Source organism: Terrapene carolina, unplaced genomic scaffold (genome assembly GCF_002925995.2).
Source record: "Terrapene carolina triunguis isolate 2854851 unplaced genomic scaffold, T_m_triunguis-2.0 Scaffold193, whole genome shotgun sequence".
Classification (NCBI taxonomy): Eukaryota; Metazoa; Chordata; order Testudines; family Emydidae; genus Terrapene; species Terrapene triunguis.
This window is the reverse complement of record NW_020664544.1, coordinates 4,734,865-4,756,816: the sequence shown is the minus strand read 5'-3', so window position 1 is coordinate 4,756,816 and position 21,952 is coordinate 4,734,865. Positions and strand designations below refer to the sequence as shown.

Genomic DNA, 21,952 nt, shown 5'->3' with positions numbered 1-21,952 from the left:
GAGCTGGTGGCCGGGCCAGCAAAATTAGCCATCAGCTTAGTTGCCCTCACGCCCTGTTGGATGGCAGCTCTTTTGCTGCTCCTGGCCTGGAGGAGGAACCCCAGATCCTGGATCCACACTCTCCATCTGCCTTTTGTACACCGTCGGCGGCTTCCTGTCCCTCAGCTGCATGCGAACCTGCCACGGACTCTTGTGTGCCGAAGGGAAGAGGTTGATCCTTGGGGTTCTGAAGGTGCTGGGTCTCCTCTTGTCCCCCCTCCCCCAGGCAGGGGCACTGTGACCTATCCCAGGGGCTGGGGTGCACTGTGATCAGCTTTGAGCTACGCCCGGGGAGGTGGGGAGAAAGGCAGCTTGGCTGGATCACGCCCAGCTCTCGGGGGAGAAGAACATCAGGAACACACAGGGCTGGTCTTCCTTTGACCTAGCTACTGCCTCTCGGGGAGGTGGCTTCTCCCAGCGACGTAGATCGTGTCTACACCGAAGCGGCGCCACTGTAGCATTTGAAGTGTAGGCAGTGTACCCTCCGGCTAGTAAACTCTGGGTGTGAAATGTGCCACTGGACCCAAACCCTCACATGGTCTTTCTTAGCTACCGTGTGGCCTATCAGGGGACCATGTGATGTTGTCTACCAATAGACAAGCTCCCCACCCCAGAGAACTAGGGTCCTGTGGGACAGCAGGAGCAGAGCCAATCCCCGGGGAGGAGGGGGCAGTACCTGTCTATGCTCTTGTGCAGTTGAGGACTCCTCTCTGCCTAGGAATTTACACGGTTCCATGCGCATCACTCTGCTACCTGACGGCTCTTACTAGATACTAGAGACACTCAAGTACGTGCAAGGCTTTGAAACATGGTTCTAGCCTCTGACTCCTCCGCTGGATGATGGATCTGTGGGAGGGCCTGGCAGGTAGACTCAGGGTACGTCCGGAGGTATAATTTCCAGCCGGGGTAGATGGATCTGTGCCAGCTCTGATCAAGCCAGTGCACTAAAAATAGCCGCGTAGCTGTGCTGGCGTGTGCAGTGGGACGGGTTAACTGCCCAGCGCGTGCCTTCATTGGGATTCCTGGAGTGAATCCATCCCCAGTGTAACTCTATTGGCTGGATTTGGCCCCCTGGGGTCTCTCTGTCCTGGCTAGAGTCAAAGGTACCATGGCACAAGGAGATCACCAGACAGGAAGGTCTGAGAAGAGGGAAAGCACTGAACCTTCTTCTATCCGGCCCAGGCTCCTTCAAGAGTCAGGGTGCTCTCGGGGCAAGGGACGGAGTGCTGACCGCCCAGTGCAAGCCAGATACTTACAGGGAAGTAGAGAAGCAGAGATCCGAAGAGGATGGTCTCCAGCAGGATAACTCCTGATGCCCGGATCCTCTAGGGAAACAAAGAGAGAGAGACACACACATGTGATAGAGAATCCATGCGCTGGGGGAACAGACCAAGCAAGCATATGCTGCCAATGTGGAGGATGGATCTGCCGGGGAGCTGAATGCAGAGAAGGTATTTCCTGAATGTGCCCCTACTTGGAGGGGGGAAATGCCCCACATCCTTACTGCAGCCCCCCCAAAATCCAGCTCCCTGGGCATGGGTACCCCTCTCTAATAAAACCAATATATATAGAGTCTAGACCTGGGCTCTTGAAATAATCCCATTGGAAAAAGCGGTGGCTTGAAAATGGAGTTAATCCAGTGTGCCGGGTGAGACTGTGCACCAGCAGGAGGCGCCCTTGTCAATGGAAACGAACAGGAGCAGGTGGAAACCTTGCTCTTGCCAGGTGAAGATTTTTATTTGAACTGAAAATGGACGGGGCAGGCGGGAAACCAAGCCGCTAACAAGAATACTTTTCCGCCTCTAGTGCGCCCCGGATGAGGCCCGCAAAACAGAGGACAAAAAATTATGGGCCCCCCCCCCCCCCCCCGCCTTCCCCCCATGCCTGAAGCAGTTAAATATCACCCTGTTTTCCATATGGGGAAACTGAGGCACAGAGCAGGGAAAGCGACCTGTCCAGGTTCTGGGGCAGCACTGGGAAGAGAACTGAGGTCACCTGGCTTCTCATCCTCTGCTTAGCACTCCTCAGCTCCGGAGCACTGGAGGGGAAATGGACCCCTGGGTAGGGCACCAGTACAAGGCTTAAGCAGGGCTTTCTTGGGACTTAAGGTGTGTATAGAGGTTGTGCTGGTCCCCTGCCCATTGCACACAGCCAGCTGACCCTCCCAGGCCCCACTGAGGCAGGAGAGTCAATAGCATCCCCCCAGTTCACAGAGGTTGAAGCAACGTTTTCTGAAGCGGCCTCTGATTTTGGCTACCTCCCTTGTATGGGTGCCCAGCTGGAGACCTTCAAGACCTGATTTACAGAGGGGTGCGCCGGGGCACCCCCCTGCTCCAGCCAAAGTCAGCAGCAGCTGCAGGGGCTCGGTGCTGAGGAGACTCAAGTCGGGTGTCCAGAAAACGGAGGCACCTAAAACCAGAGACCCCTGCAAACGTTTCCCTGGGTGAGGTGGGCTCTGAGCCGGGCTTAGCATCCTGCTTTCCTCTCTCTCCAAGGATACTGCAGAGAACTTGCACCAGGTCTCGGAGGCTCCACAATATGGCCCCGAGGTGCTGCAGAGGGGAGACCCGGGTTCTTTTGAGTCCCCTGTAGCAGAAAAGTCCCCGTAGTAAAAGCGCATTTGTCGGTGACCGCCGCATGCCTTGCCTTGCTCATTCGAAAGTGGTAGGAGACCAGCATGCTGAGAAAGACGGCCAGCATGCAGAAGGCCTGGAAAGAGAGGACGGCAGCCCGCAGGGACCAATCCTCCTGGATCAAACACGGGGTGTCGTCCACGCACGTCACGCATCCTTCCTTGCAGGGCCGGCACTCGAGCAAGGTCCCAGAGTCCACGGCTCCGTACTGCCCTGCGTACTGGGATGAGCTTTCCTGTGGGCCTGCAGGGGTGAAGAGGAGGCGCGCGGGAAGGTTAAAATGCCGTCGCGACTCTGCACAGCCTTTGATTTCTCTCCTCCCACAAAATAGATTCACGTGACCGGTCCTGAGCCTGATCAGAACCGGCGCTAGGGGTAAGCAGGCTAAGCAGTCGCTTATGGCCCCGAGCAGCTCAAGGGGGCCCCCTATTTGCTTTTTATTATGTGTTGTGGGGTGGGGGGAGCAAAAACATTCCTGTTTACAGCACCCAATGGGCTAGCACTGCCTCTGTGCCTGATTCTCTGCTGCCCCGCACCACACACCGTCATCTATACCAGCGCAGCGTAGGTAGCACCCTCTTTGCGCTGGTATCGATGATAGCCCAAGGTGCAGAGCCATCATTGGGACGCTCTTCTGTCTCGCTAGGGCATCTCTAAGGCCTGGTCTAGAGCCAGAGCTGCATCAGTTGAACTCAGTGGTTCCCAAACTGGGGGTTCACGAAATGTTACAGGGGGTTCTCAGGAAAAAATTCCCTAGTGGTGGCCAGAGCTGTCCTTAGGGACCCTGGGCAGCACGGGACCAGCAGCCCGGAGCCCCTGGACTTCCAAGAGCTAAGCAGATCAAAGCAAGGGTATCTATCACACTGAGGAGATTTAAACTTCAAGATTCCTTATAAGAAATGGAAAGGGAGGTGGATATTTTTTGCTGTTTTTAAAATTAAATAGGCAGCTAGTCTTGTTTTTAAAATTATTATGAAGAACAAGTTTAAGCTTTGTTGTAATGTGCGTTGTTTGCCTGGACTGCTCAAGACCCGAATGCTTGTGTAGGAGGAACTCTTTGAGTTGGCTTCTTAAATACCTTCGTGCTGTTTCACATCTGATACTCCTTAATGAAACATAGGAGCCTTGTCTTATACAGGCTTAGTCAAAGTGATACAAGCTATGAAAGTGAGGTCTTGGAAGAGTGTTGCCCTTTTCATAATGTAATAAAAATACTGTAATGATAAATAGTAATTAATAATAAATAGTGTGTAATAAGCATGTCATAAAACAAATTTTATATTTCCAAGATCACTGCTTTTATAATTTATACTCAGGTAAAGGAGAAAATATTCATTTTTAGGAGGGGGTTCGCGAGACTTGACATTTTAGTGGAAGGGGTTCACAGGTTGTTAAAGGTTGGGAACCACTGGTTTAACTCAAGGTGTGACATAAACTGGCTCAACCAAGTAGGGTTAATCTTGGCCCTGTGATTTCCAGTCCCACCCATCCCTGTCCGCCGATGAAGGGTATTTTCCTGTACTGGGCGGGAGATCAGGGCAAGGTTAAGGCAAAGCAGGGCACAGATCAGCCCCAAGGGTCCAAACCCATGGATGCATTTCCAGATGGTGGATCTGCGGCATCTGGGAAGGGAGCCCTTTGGAGAGGCCGGGTGCTTAGAATGCTCGGAGATGGCGGGAGGTGGGGGGGGGCGCTGTGGAGTCGCAGAGCTGGGACGCTAGAGAGGAAGGAGGGTGCAGCGGTTAAAGCACCAGCTGTGGCTATGGGAGACCAGGCTTCAGCTCCCCGCTCAGCCTCCGACGTTCTGCGCAACCGTGGGCAAGTCACTTAGCTTCAGCTCCGCCGCTGGGAAACGGGGGAGGGGTGTTGGGGAGGTGCTCGCATGCTATGGGGCCGGTTGCTAGAAGAGCCAAGTACCAAGCTTTGGCTCTGCATTGTGGATGCAGCGCCAGGAAAGAGCCACGCCCAGCCACCCAGAGGAGATGCTCCGGCTGGGGTAGGCCAGGCAGGGTTACCACCTACCGGACCGGCCAGCACCGGAGGCCCTGCTTGCGCCGTAGAAGCCCGGCTTGCACAGGCAGAGGTATCTTCCGAGGACGAAGCCGCGGCTTTCCTGTGGGACACACTAAACAAAACACGCCACATGTGAGTGACACGGATCCCCTTCTCCGGGGGGAACCTGGAGCCTCAATGGGAATGTTTGGCCTCTCCCTGACCCCTCTCGGCCGGGAATCTAGATGGCTTCCTTCGGTATGACTGTACCTGGAGGGGTTCCCTCCCCCCGCCCCTGCTCAGTTCAGTCCCCCCGTCCCTTTCAGTTTATTTCTGGAAGCCAGTGGTTAAACATTTAAGAATTAAAGGCAAAAGCCTGACGTTCAAATCCCCTCCTAAAACCTAAATGGACGCGTAATGCTGCCAAGCGCTAATCCCGCTACCGCGAGGGCAAAAGCCGGGCGCGGGCAGCCTGCAAAGAGCTTCCCAGTTAATGCCGGGGACGTCGAGATCCCACGCCGGAGGCCAGATGCCAATGGAGAAATGGGACAGATTGCATGCGAGGCCTAGAACAGGGAGCAGGGCAGGAGTGGGGCCCAGATCTCAGTCAAGGCCTCTATGGTCATAAGGGGAAGCACAAGCTTTGTATGCTAATTTGCACATTGCTCATGCAGGGCCAGTGGCTATGCAGGAAGGGGGTAGCAGCTGGCCCATGGGTGGAAGTGGGGTGGAGCCGAATAACCATGTGGTGAGTATGGGGAGATGCAATCCGCCAGGGGAGCCAGAAGCAGACCAAGGAAACTGATAGCTAGTGGGGGCTAGGGAGACAAGGAGCCACCATGCTCATTAATGCTCTTGGGGGATGTCTCTGAGCCGGGTCGTGGTGGCAAAGATCACGCTAACGGAGGCAGGATTATTGCCCTTGGCTCTGTTAGCCCGTCCCGTTCGCCTGTCCTCCCTCCGCCATCCCATCCCTCTCATTTTGCTCCTGGATGCCTTGAAAACTGCCCCCTTCCCCTCCTGGTCTTGTATGCGGATTCCATGATTTCCGCCGACCGGAGTGCATTAACCCCGCAAACTTCAGCAGCGCTCCAGTAATTCAAAGGCAGCCTTTTAATTACACACAGAGAGAGCCGTGTGTCCCTGGTATTTACCCAGCATGGGAGAGAGCGGAGCAAAAAGAGAAGCAGGACGAGGCAAGATTCGTTAATTAACAAAGCCGGCCGCGCTTCCTTTCTATTTATTTTTTAATGGATAATTACATCAAAAGGGGCGTGGGGTGGGATCTTGCTGCGTTTGTCATTTAAAATTGCCCTGGAGGCTGCAGGAGATCTGATTGGACATTAGATCCCAAGCGCTGAACCTCCTAATCCCCAAATGATTAAAGCAACCATCTCGATCCCCATCCCGCGCCTGCTTGGAGAAGCTGCTGCCTCCCTCTCTCCCTGCTGAGCAGAGGGGACGTGCCAGGGCTGCCAGGATGGGTATTAGAGAGGTGACTGCTCAATGTGATGGCTAAGAGACACTGCCAAGTACATTAAGCCCCAAAATGTGACCTACCTTAACATGGTTATAATCTGGTATCTCTATCTATCTAATCATCCAGGCATTTATACAGCACTCAGCCCTAGGGGATGGGGAGGAAAACAGCGCACGCTAATGATGCTAAAATATCTGGATTCCAGACAAATGGGATGTTCAAAGGAAGCTGGGGGCCTGACTCCCTTAAACGCCTTTGAGATCTCCAGGCTGCATTCTTGCCACACCACAACGAAGCAGCCTATTTTTGTAGGACCTACTGGAAAAGTCACACTTTGTACTGGTGTTGTCTTCAGTGCGGGAGGAGGGGGTTGGGCGGGGTTAGAAAACTCTTGAAATCTGATTCGTCCTTAACAAACAACACTCAGCGGTTTGTATGGTCAGACGTTCGCTAATGACCCCTGTGAGGGAGGAAAACATGATTCTCCCCATTCTACAGATGGGGAAATCACCCGAAAGGCGAAGGGATGTGCTCAACACCACACAGCAAGCAAGTAGGGTTGCCAGCTCTCCAGGATTTTCCTGGCCTCTCCAGGAATTAAAGATTAATCTTGAATTGAAGATCACCTCCTGCGATGAAATCTCCAGGAATACGTCCAATCAGAATTGGCAACCCTACAAGCAAGTGCTTCACTTCTAGCTCAGAATTGCACTCAGGACTTCCTGCCACCTAAGGGCAGACCTCTATGCACCCCTGCCTCTCCCAAAGAGACAGCATTGCCTGGTGGTTAGGGCTCTAGCCTGGAACACCAGAGACGTACGTGCAATTTTTTCCTCCAGGACGGACTTCCAGTGTGACTTTGGGCAAGTCTCTTAGGCCCAGGCCCTCGAAGCTATTCAGGGGCCCAACTCCCATTGAAATCAAATAAAAGCCTAATAATAATAAAAACCTAATACCTTTGAGGATCCGTCTCTTTGGCTCACTCTGTGCCTCAGTTTCCCCATCTGTACAGTGGGGGTTTACCTGCCTCACTGGCGGGCTGTGAGGCTAACTATGTTGAAGAGTGTGAGGTGTTCAGATAGTAGGGTCATGGGTGGCAGATCGGTACCTAAAATAGACAGATCATTCTATTCCCATGGGGTCCCTTCTTGGGGGCGGGGGGTGGTGGTGATGCACTGAAGATGGCTGTGATTCCAGAAGCTTTTCAAACTGCCCACTGCGTGCGGCTGGGAACTCTTTCCATATGAGGGCATAGGAGCCAGCAACTGGTCAGTGCAGGGTTGCGAGATCTGAATTCATGGGATAGGGGCGGTAGCTGCCATGGAGGGGGGTCGCTGGTCTGTGAATGGAGATGGGTTCACGCAGCTCGGAGGGAGCCAGGTCACACGCTGTCTCTCGTGGCGAAACAGAAACCAATGTGCGTACGTGCAGATTTGCGCAGTAAACCTCACTGGCTGCGAGGCAGGGAGCGGCTAAGCTAAGCAGATGGGTCAGCAGGAGTGGGGATAATATTCAGCAGTGAAGGAGATCCTGTAATCAGAGCCTGGGCGTAGCAGAAACCAGGAGAGAGGAAGGACTCTGGAAAGAGGAGTGACATTGCAAAGAAGGATAATGTCCTTTGGGGGTGGAGGGAAGGGAGATCTCAGGATTTGAACCGGAGCCCACTGAAGTCGGAGGGAGTTTTTCCATTGGCTCCACTGAGCTTTGGATCAGGCCCTTCGGCCCAAGGAGAGGGCTTTCAGTCGCACTGGAGTTTGCCTGGGGAGCTGGAAACTCTCCTGTGCCCAGATCCCATCTTGGGCTGTGGGAAAGTCTGGATCTGGACTGGGCCTTTGAGGCCCAGCTGCTCCTACACAGGGGCTTCCGCGAGGCAAGAACCCAAGAGCTGGCAGAGGCAGAGCGGGCGAACAAGGTGCTAAGTGGTGCCTGGCAGGGAGGCGTGTGGGCAGCACTAGGAGCCCGGGCGCCGTTTACCTGTGTACTGTTGAGATCACACTGGTGCGTCTCGGTGAACCATCCCGGGCCGCTGGCGCACTGGTTGATGTCCACGTTCTGCAGCTTGACGTCCATCCTCACCACGCCCCTGGAAGAGAGGAGCAAGGGTTGGGTGCAGCAGGAGCTGGGAAGCTGAGCCGTAGGTTCCCCCTCTTGTCTCCCATGGGACCGGGCCGTAGCACTAAGGGTCCCCACAGCTGTTCTGGGGCCCAGGGCGGGAAAGGAGGCTGCCTTCCGCCTAGGCCCCATGAACAACACCTGGACCGAGACTGTAAACTCAGGCTCTGCCCATGTGGTCTAATAGCCAGGACACTGGGCTTAGCCACACGGGCTCCCAGTGGCTCAGACATCTTGTTCTGCTTTCACTAAGGCCGTGGGAGGCCTGGGTTTTATTCTTGGCTCTGCCGCTAATGAGCTCCATGACCCCGTGGAAGTCATTTCCCCTCTCTCTGCCTCAGTTTCCCCTTTCGCCCCTTGTCTGTCTCGTCTATTCAACCTGGGAGCGCTTTGGGACAGATGTCTCTTGTGAGTTTGTACAGCCCCTAGCGCAATGGGACTCAGATTTCCAGTGGCTACTCTCATAGCAATGTCAGGCTGGAAGGGACCTCGAGAGATCATCCAGTCCAACCCCCTGCACTGAGGCAGGACCAAGTGACCCTAGACTAGCGCTGATGAGTGTTTGTTTGACCTGCTCTTAAAAAACCAGCAATGACAGGGATTCCACAACCTCCCTTGAAAGCCTCACTTCACAGAGCTTAACGACCCTGAAAGGTAGAAAGTTTTTTGGCAGCAGATTAAGTTCATTAAATCTTGTCCTAACTCCAGTAGTCATGGGTTGTAGCCCACGAAAGCTTATGCTCTAATAAATTTGTTAGTCTCTAAGGTGCCACAAGTACTCCTGTTCTTTTTGCGGATACAGACTAACACGGCTGCTACTCTGAAACCTATGGAGAACAATGGATCCCTGTCCTCTTTGTAACAGCCCTTAACGTATTTAAAGAAAGTTACAGGTCCCCCCTCAGCCTTCTTTTCTCAAGCTTAAACACGCCTGGTTTTTTTAACCTTTTCTCATCGTTCAGGTTTTGATCACTTTTGTTGCTCTCCTCTGGGCTCCCTCCAATTTGTCCACATCTTTCCTGAAGTGGTGCCCAGAACTGGACGCACGATTCCAGCTGAGGCCTCACCAGCGCCGAGTAGAACGAGAGAATCACCACAGTTACCTCCCGTGTCTTACATACAAAGCTCCTGGGAATACACCCCGGAGTGATATTAGCCTTGTGCACCACTGCACGTAAATAACCATCGTATTTCAGCAGAATGCGACCTGCAAATTGCAAAACCAAAACCTGAGCTGGAAAGAAAGGTGTCCTCACTGGGTGAACCCTGCCCCCAGGCAGGGGGACAGTGGCAGGCTGGGGACTTAAGTGGTGCTAACGTATCACACTGGCTCTCTACCCAGAGTGAGGGAGGTGTAGCCACATGACGGGGAAGGTGGGGGAGTTACACATCAAATGGGAGAACTAGCCCCATTGGGGCAAATTCATAGAATATCAGGGTTGGAAGGGACCTCGGGAGGTCATCTAGTCCAACCCCCTGCTCAAAGCAGGACTAATCCCCAGACAGATTTTTGCCCCAGATCTCTAAATGGCCCCCTCAAGGATTGAACTGATAACTCTGGGTTTAGTAGGCCAATGCTCAAACCACTGAGCTATCCCTCCCCTCGGTTAAGCCCGTTAGTCCTCTGATTTCCCCGCAGTTGCACTGGTGTGATTAAGAAGATAATTGGGCCTGGGAGCTATGGAGCTAAGGATCCTAGGGCAAGGAGCCATCCAACGAAGGAGACGACAGAGAGCAAGGAAAAGGAAACGGACAAATTAGGGGGAGAAAGAGCGTGTGGCTGGATGCATGGGGTGAGGAGATAGAAAGACAGATGGATCTTGACTTGCATACGTTGAGAGATAGATTAGATCTGCCTGTGCAGCTCCACTCAGGAACCATTCATTATTTAGAGTCAGGTTTTGACCCATTTTCCATGCACAGGATGACAGCCACTTCCCTTCCCTGTTGCATGTCTCTCTCCCTTGTCATTCTCCATCCAGAGACAGGGAGAGTCAGCATGGATCCAGAAGCTGGCAGGGAAGGGGGAATCGCCCGCGCCAGGTGTTGCCTGGGGGGTGGTTTGTTTTGTAAACAAACCCCGAGAGGCAGGACAAGCAGCGTGGGCTGCAACAGGCCTGCCTCTACGGGCGGTGGGCCAGCTGGCTTCCTGGGCTCCCCCCGGCACGCTGCTGCCCTGGATGCAGGGAGATGAGATTTAGGGCTTACTGACTGCTCAGCCTGTGGGTGTGTCTTCGGCACAGCTGTTCTCGAGGCTGCACTGCCTGACACTGAGCCATCCAGGCAGTCACAACCACCTTTCTATTTATATCACCTGCCTTGGGTGGCAGCCAGAGGCATGGGGGTGAGGTCTTGAGGGGGGGGGGGAAGGGAGGTAGGAATACAGCCTGAATTAGGGCAACGTGCGGGTGAATCCCCCATCAGCTCCCTAATCTGGCTGGCTGGACATATTACAGCCTCTCCCACTAGTGCTGCACTAAGGTTGATCACCCTTTTAATGATAAACCCCATTTAAATAAGAGTGGGGTTTCTTAAAGGAACACTGCCAGGTTTAGCGCCTGATCCTGCAGTGAGCTCCGGGTGGGTGCTGGGGTCCCCAGCCGGCCTAAACGCCTAGACTTACGTTCCATAAAATCAATCCATCAAACAAAAACAAAATAAAATAAAAAAACACCCCAGTCCTCCCCTCAACAAAAACCACAGACTTGTTAAGAAACCTAAAATCCATAGAAATGACCCATAGCCTTATGAGATGGACAAGTTAGGATGATTTAGCTAGATAGATAGATTAGATTAGATAGAAATTGACTATAAACCATAAGTGAAACTGACGTGTTTTCAGCACTTGCGTGATGGGCTCTAAAAGGTGAACACAGAGCATCAGTTCAGTGGTGGAAAGTGAGATTTGTAAAAGGTTTAATCATTTGAGGTATTTGCAGTAACTCAGGGAAGGACATTTCATAGAATCAGAGAAATGGAGGGCTGGAAGGGACCTCAAGAAGTCCTCCAGTCCAGCCCCCTGCGCTGAAGCAGGACCTAGACCATCCCTGACAGGGGTTTGTCCAGCCAGTTCTTAAAAACCTCCAGTGAATTCCACAACCTCTCTTGGAAGCCTGTTCCAGAGCTCAACTACTCGTATAGTTAGAAAGTTTTCCCTAACATCTAACCTAAATCTCCCTTGCTGCAGGTTAAGCCCATTACTTCTTATCCTACCTCCAGTGGACATAGAATCATAGACTTTAAGGTCAGAAGGGACCATTATGATTGTCTAGTCTGACCTCCTGCACAACGCAGGCCACGGAATCTCACCCACCCACTCCTATAACAAACTCCTAACCTATGTCTGAGCTATTGAAGTCCTCAAATCTTGGTTTAAAGACCTAAGGCGCAGAGAATCCACCAGCAAGTGACCCGTGCCCCACGCTGCAGAGGAAGGCGAAAAACCCCCAGGGCCTCTGCCAATCTGCCCTGGAGGAAAATTCCTTCCCGACCCCAAATATGGCGATCAGCTAAACCCTGAGCATGTGGGCAAGACTCACCAGCCAGACACCCAGGAAAGAATTCTCTGTAGTAACTCAGATCCCACCCCATCGAACATCCCATCACAGGCCATTGGGCATATTTACTGCTAATAGTCAAAGATCAATTAATTGCCAAAATTAGGCTATCCCATCATACCATCCCCTCCAACACTTCTCAAGCTTAGTCTTGAAGCCAGATATGTTTTGCCCCCACTGCTCCCCTTGGAAGGCTGTTCCAGAACTTCACTCCTCTGATGGTTAGAAACCTTCGTCTAATTTCAAGTCTAAACTTCCTGATGGCCAGTTTATATCCATTTGTTCTTGTGTCCACATTGGTGCTGAGCTTAAATAATTCCTCTCCCTCCCTGGTATTTATTCCTCTGATATATCCCATCTCTCCCATCAGCCTTCTTTTGGTTAGGCTAAACAAGCCAAGCTCTCTGAGTCTCGTTTCATAAGACAGGTTTTCCATTCCTCGGCTCATCCAAGTAGCCCTTCTCTGTCCCTGTTTCAGTTTGAATTCATCCTTCTTAAACATGGGAGACCAGAACTGCACACACTATTCCAGATGAGGTCTCACCAGTGCCTTGTATAATGGTACTAACACCTCCTTATCTTTACTGGAAATACTTCACCTGATGCATCCCAAGACCACATTAGCTTCTTTCACGGCCATATCACATTGGCAGCTCATAGTCATCCTGCGATCAACCAATACTCTGTTACTTCCAACTGATGCGTTCCCAGCTTATAACAAAAATTCTTGTTATTAATCCCTAAATGCATGATCTTGCACTTTTCACTATTAAATTTCATCCTATTACTATTACTCCAGTTTACAAGGTCATCCAGATCTTTCTGTATGATATCCCGGTCCTTCTCTGTATTGGCAATACCTCCCAGCTTTGTGTCATCCGCAAACTTTATTAGCACATTCCCACTTTTTGTGCCAAGGTCATCAATAAAAAGATGAAATAAGATTGGTCCCAAAACCGATCCCTGAGGAACTCCACTAGTAACCTCCCTCCAGCCTGACAGTTCACCTTTCAGTACGACCCTTTGTAGTCTCCCCTTTAACCAGTTCCTTATCCACCTTTCAATTTTCATATTGATCCCCATCTTTTCCAATTTAGCTAATAATTCCCCATGTGGAACCGTATCAAATGCCTTACTGAAATCGAGGTAAATTAGATCCACTGCATTTCCTTTGTCTAAAAAATCTGTTACCTTCTCAAAGAAGGAGATCAGGTTGGTTTGGCACGATCTACCTTTTGTAAAACCATGTTGTATTTTGTCCCATGGAGAACAATTGATCACTGTCCTCTTTGCAACAGCCCTTTGCAACAGCAGACTGTTACCTGGTCCCCCCCTCAGTCTTCTTTTCTCAAGACTAAGGACTTTGGGGGTTTTGTTTTTTTTTAAATCTTGCGGGGAAATCCTGAAATATTTACTCAGGTGAAATTCACCTTTGGGAATTCAGCAGGAGCTTTTTATAAAGTATTGAGTAAAATCTGCCTATCTACCTTAGGGTTTTGTGTCATTGCCCATGACCGTGGTACCTGAGCCCCTACGTTGGCAATAGCAAAGTCCGTAGTGCACTTTGTGAAGTCTCTGGCTCTTTTCCCTTCTGCAGTTATAAAGTCCTACTTGACATAAGAGCAGGGGGACTGGACCAATGTTTACAGTGGGGGGGCTGAGAGCCATTGAACCAAACTGCAAACCCTGGATATGATGGAAACCACTTCAAGACAGCAGGTGCAGCAGCACCCCCAGCTCCAGCACCTATATATTTGGTCTTTAATGAGTGCAAAGTTGCTGCTGTGACTGGTTACCGTGGAAAAACTGTCGAATAATTGAGTAAAGAATTCAGGATTGAATGTCTTTTAATTGCTATTTGTTGTTTGTATCGGAGTAGGGCTTACGTGTCCCCATCAGGGACCAGGGCCCCAGTGTGCCTGGAGCTGTACACAGCTATAACCAAAAAATGGGCCTTGCCCCGAAAGGTTTATAATCGAAGTATGAAACGAAAGGCGACCAATGGATACTTTTGTCACACCCAAGTCAATGGGGCTGCTCACGTACGTCAAACTAAGCACGTGCCGATGTGCTTTTGCTGGATCCAGAGAGCTCAGCACCTTGCAGGCTTGAGCTCTAATGCAGAAGCAAGGGGGAGGGACAACAAAGACAGCTCCATGTAAATCCCACATGGTTAAGGCTCTGGGTCTGTCTACGCTACAGTCAGAGAAGCGACGGCAGCACGCGTAGACATATCCCAGCTAGCTCTGATCTAGCGGAGCTCCGGTAAGTAACAGTGAAGGAGGGGTAGCACGGGCTGTACAAGCCCACATGGGACCACTGGGTATGTACTCGAGTGGTGAGCCCATGTTGCTGCAGCTTCACTGTTATTGTTACTGGAGCTGGCTAGATCCGCAGCCACACCTCGGACTGCAGTGTAGACAGACCCTCTGCGTGATTCCAGGCGCAGTGGCTGGCTGGACCTGAGCGTTTGCCGGAGGTGGCGTTGTCTGAGGGAATTTCCTACTGGAAAATCCACCAGGAGCGCCTGCTGCTCACAGCACTGTTAGAGCCACTCGGGGACTCCCAGCCTTCTCTCTGGGTGTCAGCACGAGGCTTATGCCCTATTTAAGTCAGGCTAGGACCAGTTACTTAAGAGCAGCTTGGATTGCAAGCTCTGTGGAAGCGGGCCTGTCTTTTTGTTCTGGGATTGTACAGCGCCGAGCACAGTGCAGTGCTGCTCCAGGGCTGCTCGGCACAATAGTAATCATAGTAAACAAACAAAGAGAGGTTAAGTGGGATTATTAAGTGGAGCATCAGCCCTGGGGCCCTCGGCACAGAGCTGAATTTTGCCCAGAAAGCGGGGGACAGAGAGAGTACTGTGCAGCTGTGTAGGAAGGGTGGTTTAATGGATCGGGCACAGGACTGAGACTAGGTGCGCGTCCCGGTTCAGACACAGATGTCCTGTGTGACCTCGCTCAAGTCACTTTGGCCCAGGTGCCTAACTCCCATTGAAAGCAGGGCAGGGTTAGGGGTTCAATGGGAGTTGGGCGCCTAGGTACCTTCGAGGATCTGGGTCTTAATCTCTCTGTGCCTCAGTCCCCCCACCTGCAAAGTGGCCAGAAGACGTCCCCACCTCCCCGGGATGCTGCGAGGCTGAAATCAATCGGTTCCCGTGAGGGGCTAGGGTGAGGGCAGATAAGCACCTAGGAAGAGCTGCAGGCTGAGAAGCAGAACTAAGAGGCTAGCTGGGAGGGCTTCCTTGCCCCGCCCGCCCCCGGCCCTCTGAGAACGAGGCCAACGGGGACCTCTCTGCAGAGAACTGACCCGAAGGGAGGTGGTTCTGCAGGAGGGGATGGTAGGGCCTTATCCCAGCACAAAGGGCTTCCCGTATGGCCGTTTCCGCCAAGAGGCCCCAGCGGTGTTCCCCGTTACAGGGCTCTCAAACAGTGACAGATCTTCAGTAGACCTGGAAGTGATCAGAATTCAGGAGGGATTTTTATATATATGTGAAAGGAAACGCTCATTTAGCTAACACAATTAGGAGAACTAATTCAGGCCATTGTAGTGCCCAATAGACCAGCCATGAGCATGCAAATGAGGACCAGCGCCCATCAAATTATTATTTATATTACAACAGTCGAGATCAGGGCCCCATTGTGCTAGGTGCTGTACGGCCATGCAGCGAGAGACAGACCCTGCCCTGAAGAACGTACAAGCTAAATAGACACGGTAGGAGGGGAAACTGAGGCACAGAGCAGGGACGTGACTGGCTCGAGGTCACCCAGCAGGTCAGTGGCACAGAATGAAGGTCTCCTGATTCCCTAGTCTGCTGCTCCACCCATTAGACCATGCTGCCTGTTCCCAACAAGGAATCAAGGAGGAAAGTCAGTCCAACGTGGAGTTGGGAAATCAGGGAGAAAGAGAGTGGGGGGGAGGGAGGCACGAGTCAGGGAGTTATTAAGGGAATGTGTCAGCGGCACAGGCCACACCGAGCAGCGACTAGGGATTCGGCAACACACGAAGGACACGTGGGACATGTCGTGAAATACAGGGGAGGTGGGGAAATAAACCAAGGGGTGGGCTGGGCAGGAGGAGGTGTTGAATTGGGTCTGGTTTGTGCAGACAGCTGCCCAGGCAGCCAAGGCAGGGTCTGAAATCCTCTAAGATTGAACCTCATTGACCGTAAAACTGAAACAACTGCAGCGTCGCTGCTGCTGACTGTGTCCGACTGACCCTGCAGCTGGAATAAAACCGAAGCTCGACGGGCCCGATCGCCGTCCAGAGAGCAACACGAACGTGCTGTGTATGAGCGCTAGACGGCTGGATTAGCCGGATGATGCTGGAAAGGGGCTGACTGTGTATTTATTCAGCTGGTGTCCAGGTTCTGAGAAGTATTAAAGCTCCACCAGGGAAGCCATTTTCCTTTTATTTTTTTTTCAATGGGGCTAACTTCAACAATTCACGTTTCCCTAGTGAGAGGCGTCTGCTGGTAGAAACATTGGCTGTGCATTCCCAGCCATGGGGAGGGTTGTTTTTGTTTTTTGTTACGGTGCTAAGAATACTTGTCTGGCGGTTGTGTTTGTGAGACTGTGTGTGTATCAGTGCGTGTGTATCTGAGTGTGTGTGGTCCTGAGTATGTAGGTGACTCTGCGTGTGTGGGATTGGGTGTGACTCTGAGTCCATGGGGCTGTGACTGTGTGGGATTGTGTGCGTGTGACTGTGTATGTATACGAGTGCGTGTGCGTGTACCCTGCGATTTATACAAAAGGCACTGCCGGTGACACAACATGGTGGTACCTCTGTAGCAGGGCATGACTTTAAAGGAGCTGAAACTGACACATACGGCCCTAGGTGACCAGAAACAAGCAGGAGGGCATGACGTATGCTCAGATCAGACTTATTCGCCCGCATAAACTCATGGCCAGGGGGTGCCAAGACACAGAGTAAAGGACCACCTGTTGTCTCTGTTTTCTGTAAGCAGGAAAACAGCTGTCAATAGAAGGGAGGGCTCCAGACGGCACCAGCCTCAGAAAACAAATAGAAGGAGATACATGCCTCCATCAGCACCCAGGCCTAAGGCTGGGGTCATGGGACCCCTCTTTGGCTAGAGGGTAATATTGCTTCTCACGTCCGAGCCAATAAGGCAGGACCTGAGAGCAGAATCACCTGTAGGGGACACGCCCCAAGAAAAGATGAAACCAATCTTTTGATTGACTTGATCACAGTCTATAAGTACCTACGGGAGGAAACAAACATTTCATAACGGGCTCTTCAATCTAGCAGAGGAAGGACTAACGGAATCCAATGGCTGGAAGTTGAAGCTAGACAAATTCAGGCTGGAAATGTAATGGTAAGAGACATTAACCATCAGATTTATCAATTTACCAAGGATTGTGGTGGATTCGCCATCCATGACCATTTTAAAATCAAGACGAGTGTTTTTCTAAAAGATCCCCTCTAGGAATTATTTGGGGACAGTTCTCTGGCCCTGTGTTATGCAGGAGGTCAGACTGGATGATCACAATGGGCCCTGCTGGCCTTAGGACATCTGACTCCAGTTCCCAGCTCTGGATGTAGCTCCAATCTTCTTCTCTCTCTAATGGGCTGAACTAGATTCCAGCCACCCCAAATAGGGGGGGTTCCAGCTCCAAATCCGCAGTGATCCAGAGTTTGGGGAGGTCCTCAGATTTGACCCACCGGAGCTGAGAATTTGGACGCAACTCTGGATTGGAACTTTTGGTTTGGGCTCCAGGTTGGGAATCGCTAGAAGGAAACGCGTAAATCCCATTTCTGGATGGATACCCTAGAGAATAGGCTCTGACTGGGACCTGTAGAAGGTTAACCTCTGAGCCCTGGTAAAGCATTGGCAATGTTCTGGTCTTATCACCCAGCGTTCTGGTCCTGCACCTTCTCTTGTGATCCTAGGTTTACCGTCCCTTCGCACCGGCATAGATCAACCCCCTTTAGCATCATCGTTCCAGAAACACCTCGGTATCAAACCGAGGTCAGAGCTGGCCCTATAAACCATAGCTGGGTAGGAGGAGAGCCACTATAGTCCAGTGGGGGAAATGCTAGACTGGGATCCAGGTAAATCCCAGTGTTGCCTCTGACCTACTGTTTGTCTTTGCGCTTCTATAGTCCCCTCTCTGGCTTGTCTCGCCTGCCCTCCCTCCCGTTGGCCAAGCCACTGTTTGGCTCCTTGGTCCGGGTCACGGCATGGAAAGACAGGGGCTTGCTGGGGGGAATCCATTTTGGCTTGTAATAGGGCCGATCGCCCAGCCCACGCCAGCGAGGCAGCGTTCACCCTTTGCTGCCCCTGTGCTGCTCCTCTCCCTGCTCTGACACGGTCCCCGATGGATCTGGAACGTTGGGATGCAAACAGGGAGGTCGGAGGCCCCCTCCCATTTCAGTCGGTCCCTGGCCACTCTGGGGGACCGAAAATAGCTTCTCTCCTCCCCCTACATGATTCCCTGCAAAGGACGCCCATGGGGAGCCTGGGAGGAAGGATGGGGATGCCAAGGGTCGCACGGGGACTTGGCACCGAGTGCCGGAGCTGCTAGCTGGAAGCTTGTAACCCCCAGACGTGGAGCAGAACTGAACGCGTAGGATGCCTGGAGTCTGGCAGGAGCGTTGGGGTTCCCTGTGATCAGACAGAGCCGCGGCAGGAAAGGAGGGCTGAGGCCAAGGGGGGGTGAAAGGGCTCCCCCCACTCCCAATCCATCGGCGACCCATCCATCATGGCGTACCTCAAACCCCCCTTTGCAATAACCACCCGGAGCCAGGTTCGTTCAGGGCCCAGCCATGGATTGGCTGGCCAGGGCTGTGGCTTGGGGGTCTGCTGGGGTCACCCCACCTGAATACACAATGACAATGTCAGCTGGCGTCCGGCCTGTCTTCCAGCAGAGTCCAGGGCACTGGAAAACCCGGGGAAGGGGGAGGAAAGATGTGGTGGAGACCCAGAGGTGTGTGCATGGGGGCCCTGCAGGTCCACACCCAGAGCGATGGACGAGAGGGGGTCCCCAGAGCTCCGTCCCAGGCTGACGGGCACCTCTGCAGCTCTGTGCCAAAGTGTAGGTGGGGTGGAGAAATTCCCGCAGCTCTGCACCTCTGAGCGTGTCAGTGGCAGGGATCCCGAGCCGTGAGGGATGGGGGAACCGTGCAGCGCTGCATCCCAGGGGTGTGTTAGGTGGGGGATCCCCCTGTTTTGCACCCCAGGGTGGGGTATGTTAAGTGGGGGATCCCCAGCTCTGCACATGGGGGTGGGGTATTTTAGGTCAGGGGCTCCCTCGCTCGGTACCCTGGGGTGGGGTATATTAGGTGGGGTATCCCCAGCTTGGTACCCTGGGCTGGGGTATGTTAGGTGGGGGGAATCCCCCAGTTTGGCACCCCAGGAAGTACGTTAGGTGGGGGCAGGGTTCCCCAGCTCTGCACTCTTTAGTGCGGGGGTGGAGGGAATCCCTCCAAGTCTGCAGCCCAGGGAAGTGAGACGAGAAGAGAATCTGCCCCACCCCAGGCGGCAGGCTGGAGGGGAGGGGGAATGCAGTGCTCTGAACTCTCCTTCACAAGCACCCCCTACCCTCATCCTCATGCACCTCCCACCCACAGGCATCCCCCCACCACCACCCCCGGCATTGCCCCCACTCACTTGAACTCGGGGGTCAGGTCCGGCTTCAGCCCGTAGAAGGAGGAGGACAGGGTCACCATCCAGCTGGGCAGGAACTGGCTGTCCTGGCACTCCAGGAAGGGCGGCGACCACTTGACGTGGCTGGCGTCCATCACGTAGCTGTCGCCCCGGTTCCACTTGGGGGTGTCCAGGCTCTTGAGGTCGTTGCAGAGGACCCGCTTGTGCAGGAAGAGGCCCCGCTGCTGGGCCTGCAGGCTGTTGAACCACTGGTTTTCCCAGCTCAGGTTCCGCAGGCTCTCGGAAGAGGCCGACAGGTCCTGCAGCAGGATCTCGTTGTTCTCCTTGGTGGCCTGGAGCATCAGCTGGGGTTTGGAAGACGCTGGGTGGGCGTCGAAGGTCAGCACGGCCCGGTAGACCTGGGGATCCCCTTCGACGACGCTCCGGACCAGGGCATGGTACCACTCCACGTCCTCCTTGACGCTCGACTCCCTGATGTCGTTGGTCTGGAAGATCATGTTGAGGAAGTTGGTGGCGTGGGTCAGGGTCTCGGTGGCCCCCCGCAGGGTGGAGCGCAGGCCCGGCGGGGGACTGGAGGCCCTGCCCCCGTCCCGCACCTCGAAGCGGCGGCTGCAGTTGGCTTGGGAGAGCCTCAGCGCATCCCCCGAGTACAGGAAAGTCAAGGCTGCCGCAGCACCCTCCAGGTCCATCTTCTCCAGGTCGGGGGTGGGCACCCAAGTGGAAGCTGAGGAAGAGGACGACGACGGGGTCCATTCCTTCGCCTTGGGCGTCCTGGCCTTGGGGGGAGGCGACCTCTGGGGCTGGAAGATCCCCGCGCCCCACACAAGCTCCATCTGGAAGCCCCAGAGCAGAGGCCACAGCCAGACCCCCATGGCTGGGTGAAGGATCAAAAGAGCCGAGACCCCGCCGCCCTGCAGCCGGCAGGGCTCATCTCAGCAGCGGTGGCAGCAGAAGCCGGCGGGGGGAAGAAGCCTCCCCCCCCCCGTGGACAAGTGGTGGTGCATCGGGAGAGCCGGGGACCCTTAGGCGGAGGAGGAGGCGGAACAAAGCGGTGACGGGCTCATTGCTAAGAGAAGCAGCGCCGGCGTGCATTTATGCCGGCCCAAGTGCCCTCTGCAGCTCCTGAAATAGGCAGGACTCTCTCTCAATTGCTTGTTTTTTTTTTTTTCTTGGTCCCCCCTCCCCCTCCCCTTTGCTGGCGATGGAACAGACGTCACCGGCTCCAAAATCTGTACATCTGTCGGCGCTGCCCTCTCTGCCACCCCTCCCCGGTCGCTCGTCCACGCCTGGACTTAATGCGAAGGCTTTTAAATCGCTGCAGATCCTCCCCCGCTCCCCCCGCCCCGCCGCACACGCCCAGAGCGGCTCGCTGCCCACTAATGCTCCCAATGGAGAAATCCACCCGGGGCCGGAGGCAGGGAATGATTGAAGGCGACTCTCCCTCCTGCTTTAGTTCCATTAGGGAGATCTGGGGCTGGCTGTGATGCAAGCAGATCCTCGATGGCTTCCATGGCAACGGAGCCTGAAAATGTTTCGCCCCCACCCCGCTTCCCCATTCAGCAGCTTCGCCAAGGCCAGGCTGGGCATTGATAAGGTCACCGACTGCTGTTCGCATCACACCGCTACATGTCAGTAACCCTTTCGGCGCCGCCTTCCCCGGGTCGGGTGACCAGACAGCAAGTGTGAAAAATCGGGACAGGGAGTGGGGGTTAATAGGAGCCTATATAAGAAAAAGACCCCAAAATCGGGACTGTCCCTATAAAATCGGGACATCTGGTCACCCTAGCCCCGGGCCAGGCCGGGCTGCGGGGGGGTTCAGCCAGTCTGTGCTGCTCACAAGCCCAATGTCACCGTGCAGCGTGTGTGTGATGGGCAGCGTGTCGGAGGGATGGGGGGAGCAGACAAAAAGGGGGAGTGAGGCAGAGAGAATGAAAAAGGGAAGGAGATCCAGAAAGCGCGAGCGAGAGACGATCCGGGCAGGAGAGAGCCAGAGCCGGGGGGGACTGGGACTCAACACCCCCACTGTACACATTGCTCCAAGGGCACTGGCCAGAGGGAGAGGTGGGGGGCTGGGAGCGGCCTCCCCTCCCCTCCTGCAGACGAGAGTTTCTGCCTCGACTGCCTGTTAACGCACACGCACGGCTGCTGGGAGTGGGGGCATGAGCTGGGAGGCCTCTACAGGCTGAGCCCCTTGCAGACAATGGCTATTTATGAACCAGGAGGAGGCAGGTAACCCTCCCACCCGGGGCCAGAGACCTGGCACGGTGTAACCCTCCCACCCGGGGCCAGAGATCCCAGGACGGTGTAACCCTCCCACCCGGGACGGTGTAACCCTCCCACCCGGGGCCAGAGACCTGGGACGATGTAATCCTCCCACCTGGGGCCAGAGATCTCGGGACGGTGTAACCCTCCCACCTGAAGCCAGAGAGTGGGATGGTGTAACCTTCCCTCCCAAGGCCAGAGATCCCGGGACAGTGTAACCCTCCCACCTGGGGCCAGAGACCGGGACGGTGTA

The 21,952-nt window shown here is 53.8% G+C and overlaps 1 protein-coding gene across 1 annotated transcript in view; it reads right to left on the bottom strand.

The window, feature by feature from the left end:
- The window catches only part of GPR179 (G protein-coupled receptor 179), a 32,846-nt gene extending 12,537 nt beyond the window's left edge, over nt 1–20,309 (bottom strand). Inside the window, 5 exon segments of the mRNA XM_024203720.2 lie at nt 1,296–1,364; nt 2,686–2,915; nt 4,695–4,797; nt 8,119–8,227; nt 19,441–20,309. Coding sequence (XP_024059488.2) covers nt 1,296–1,364; nt 2,686–2,915; nt 4,695–4,797; nt 8,119–8,227; nt 19,441–20,309 — 1,380 coding nt within the window.
- Between the last annotated feature and the right edge of the window lie 1,643 nt (nt 20,310–21,952).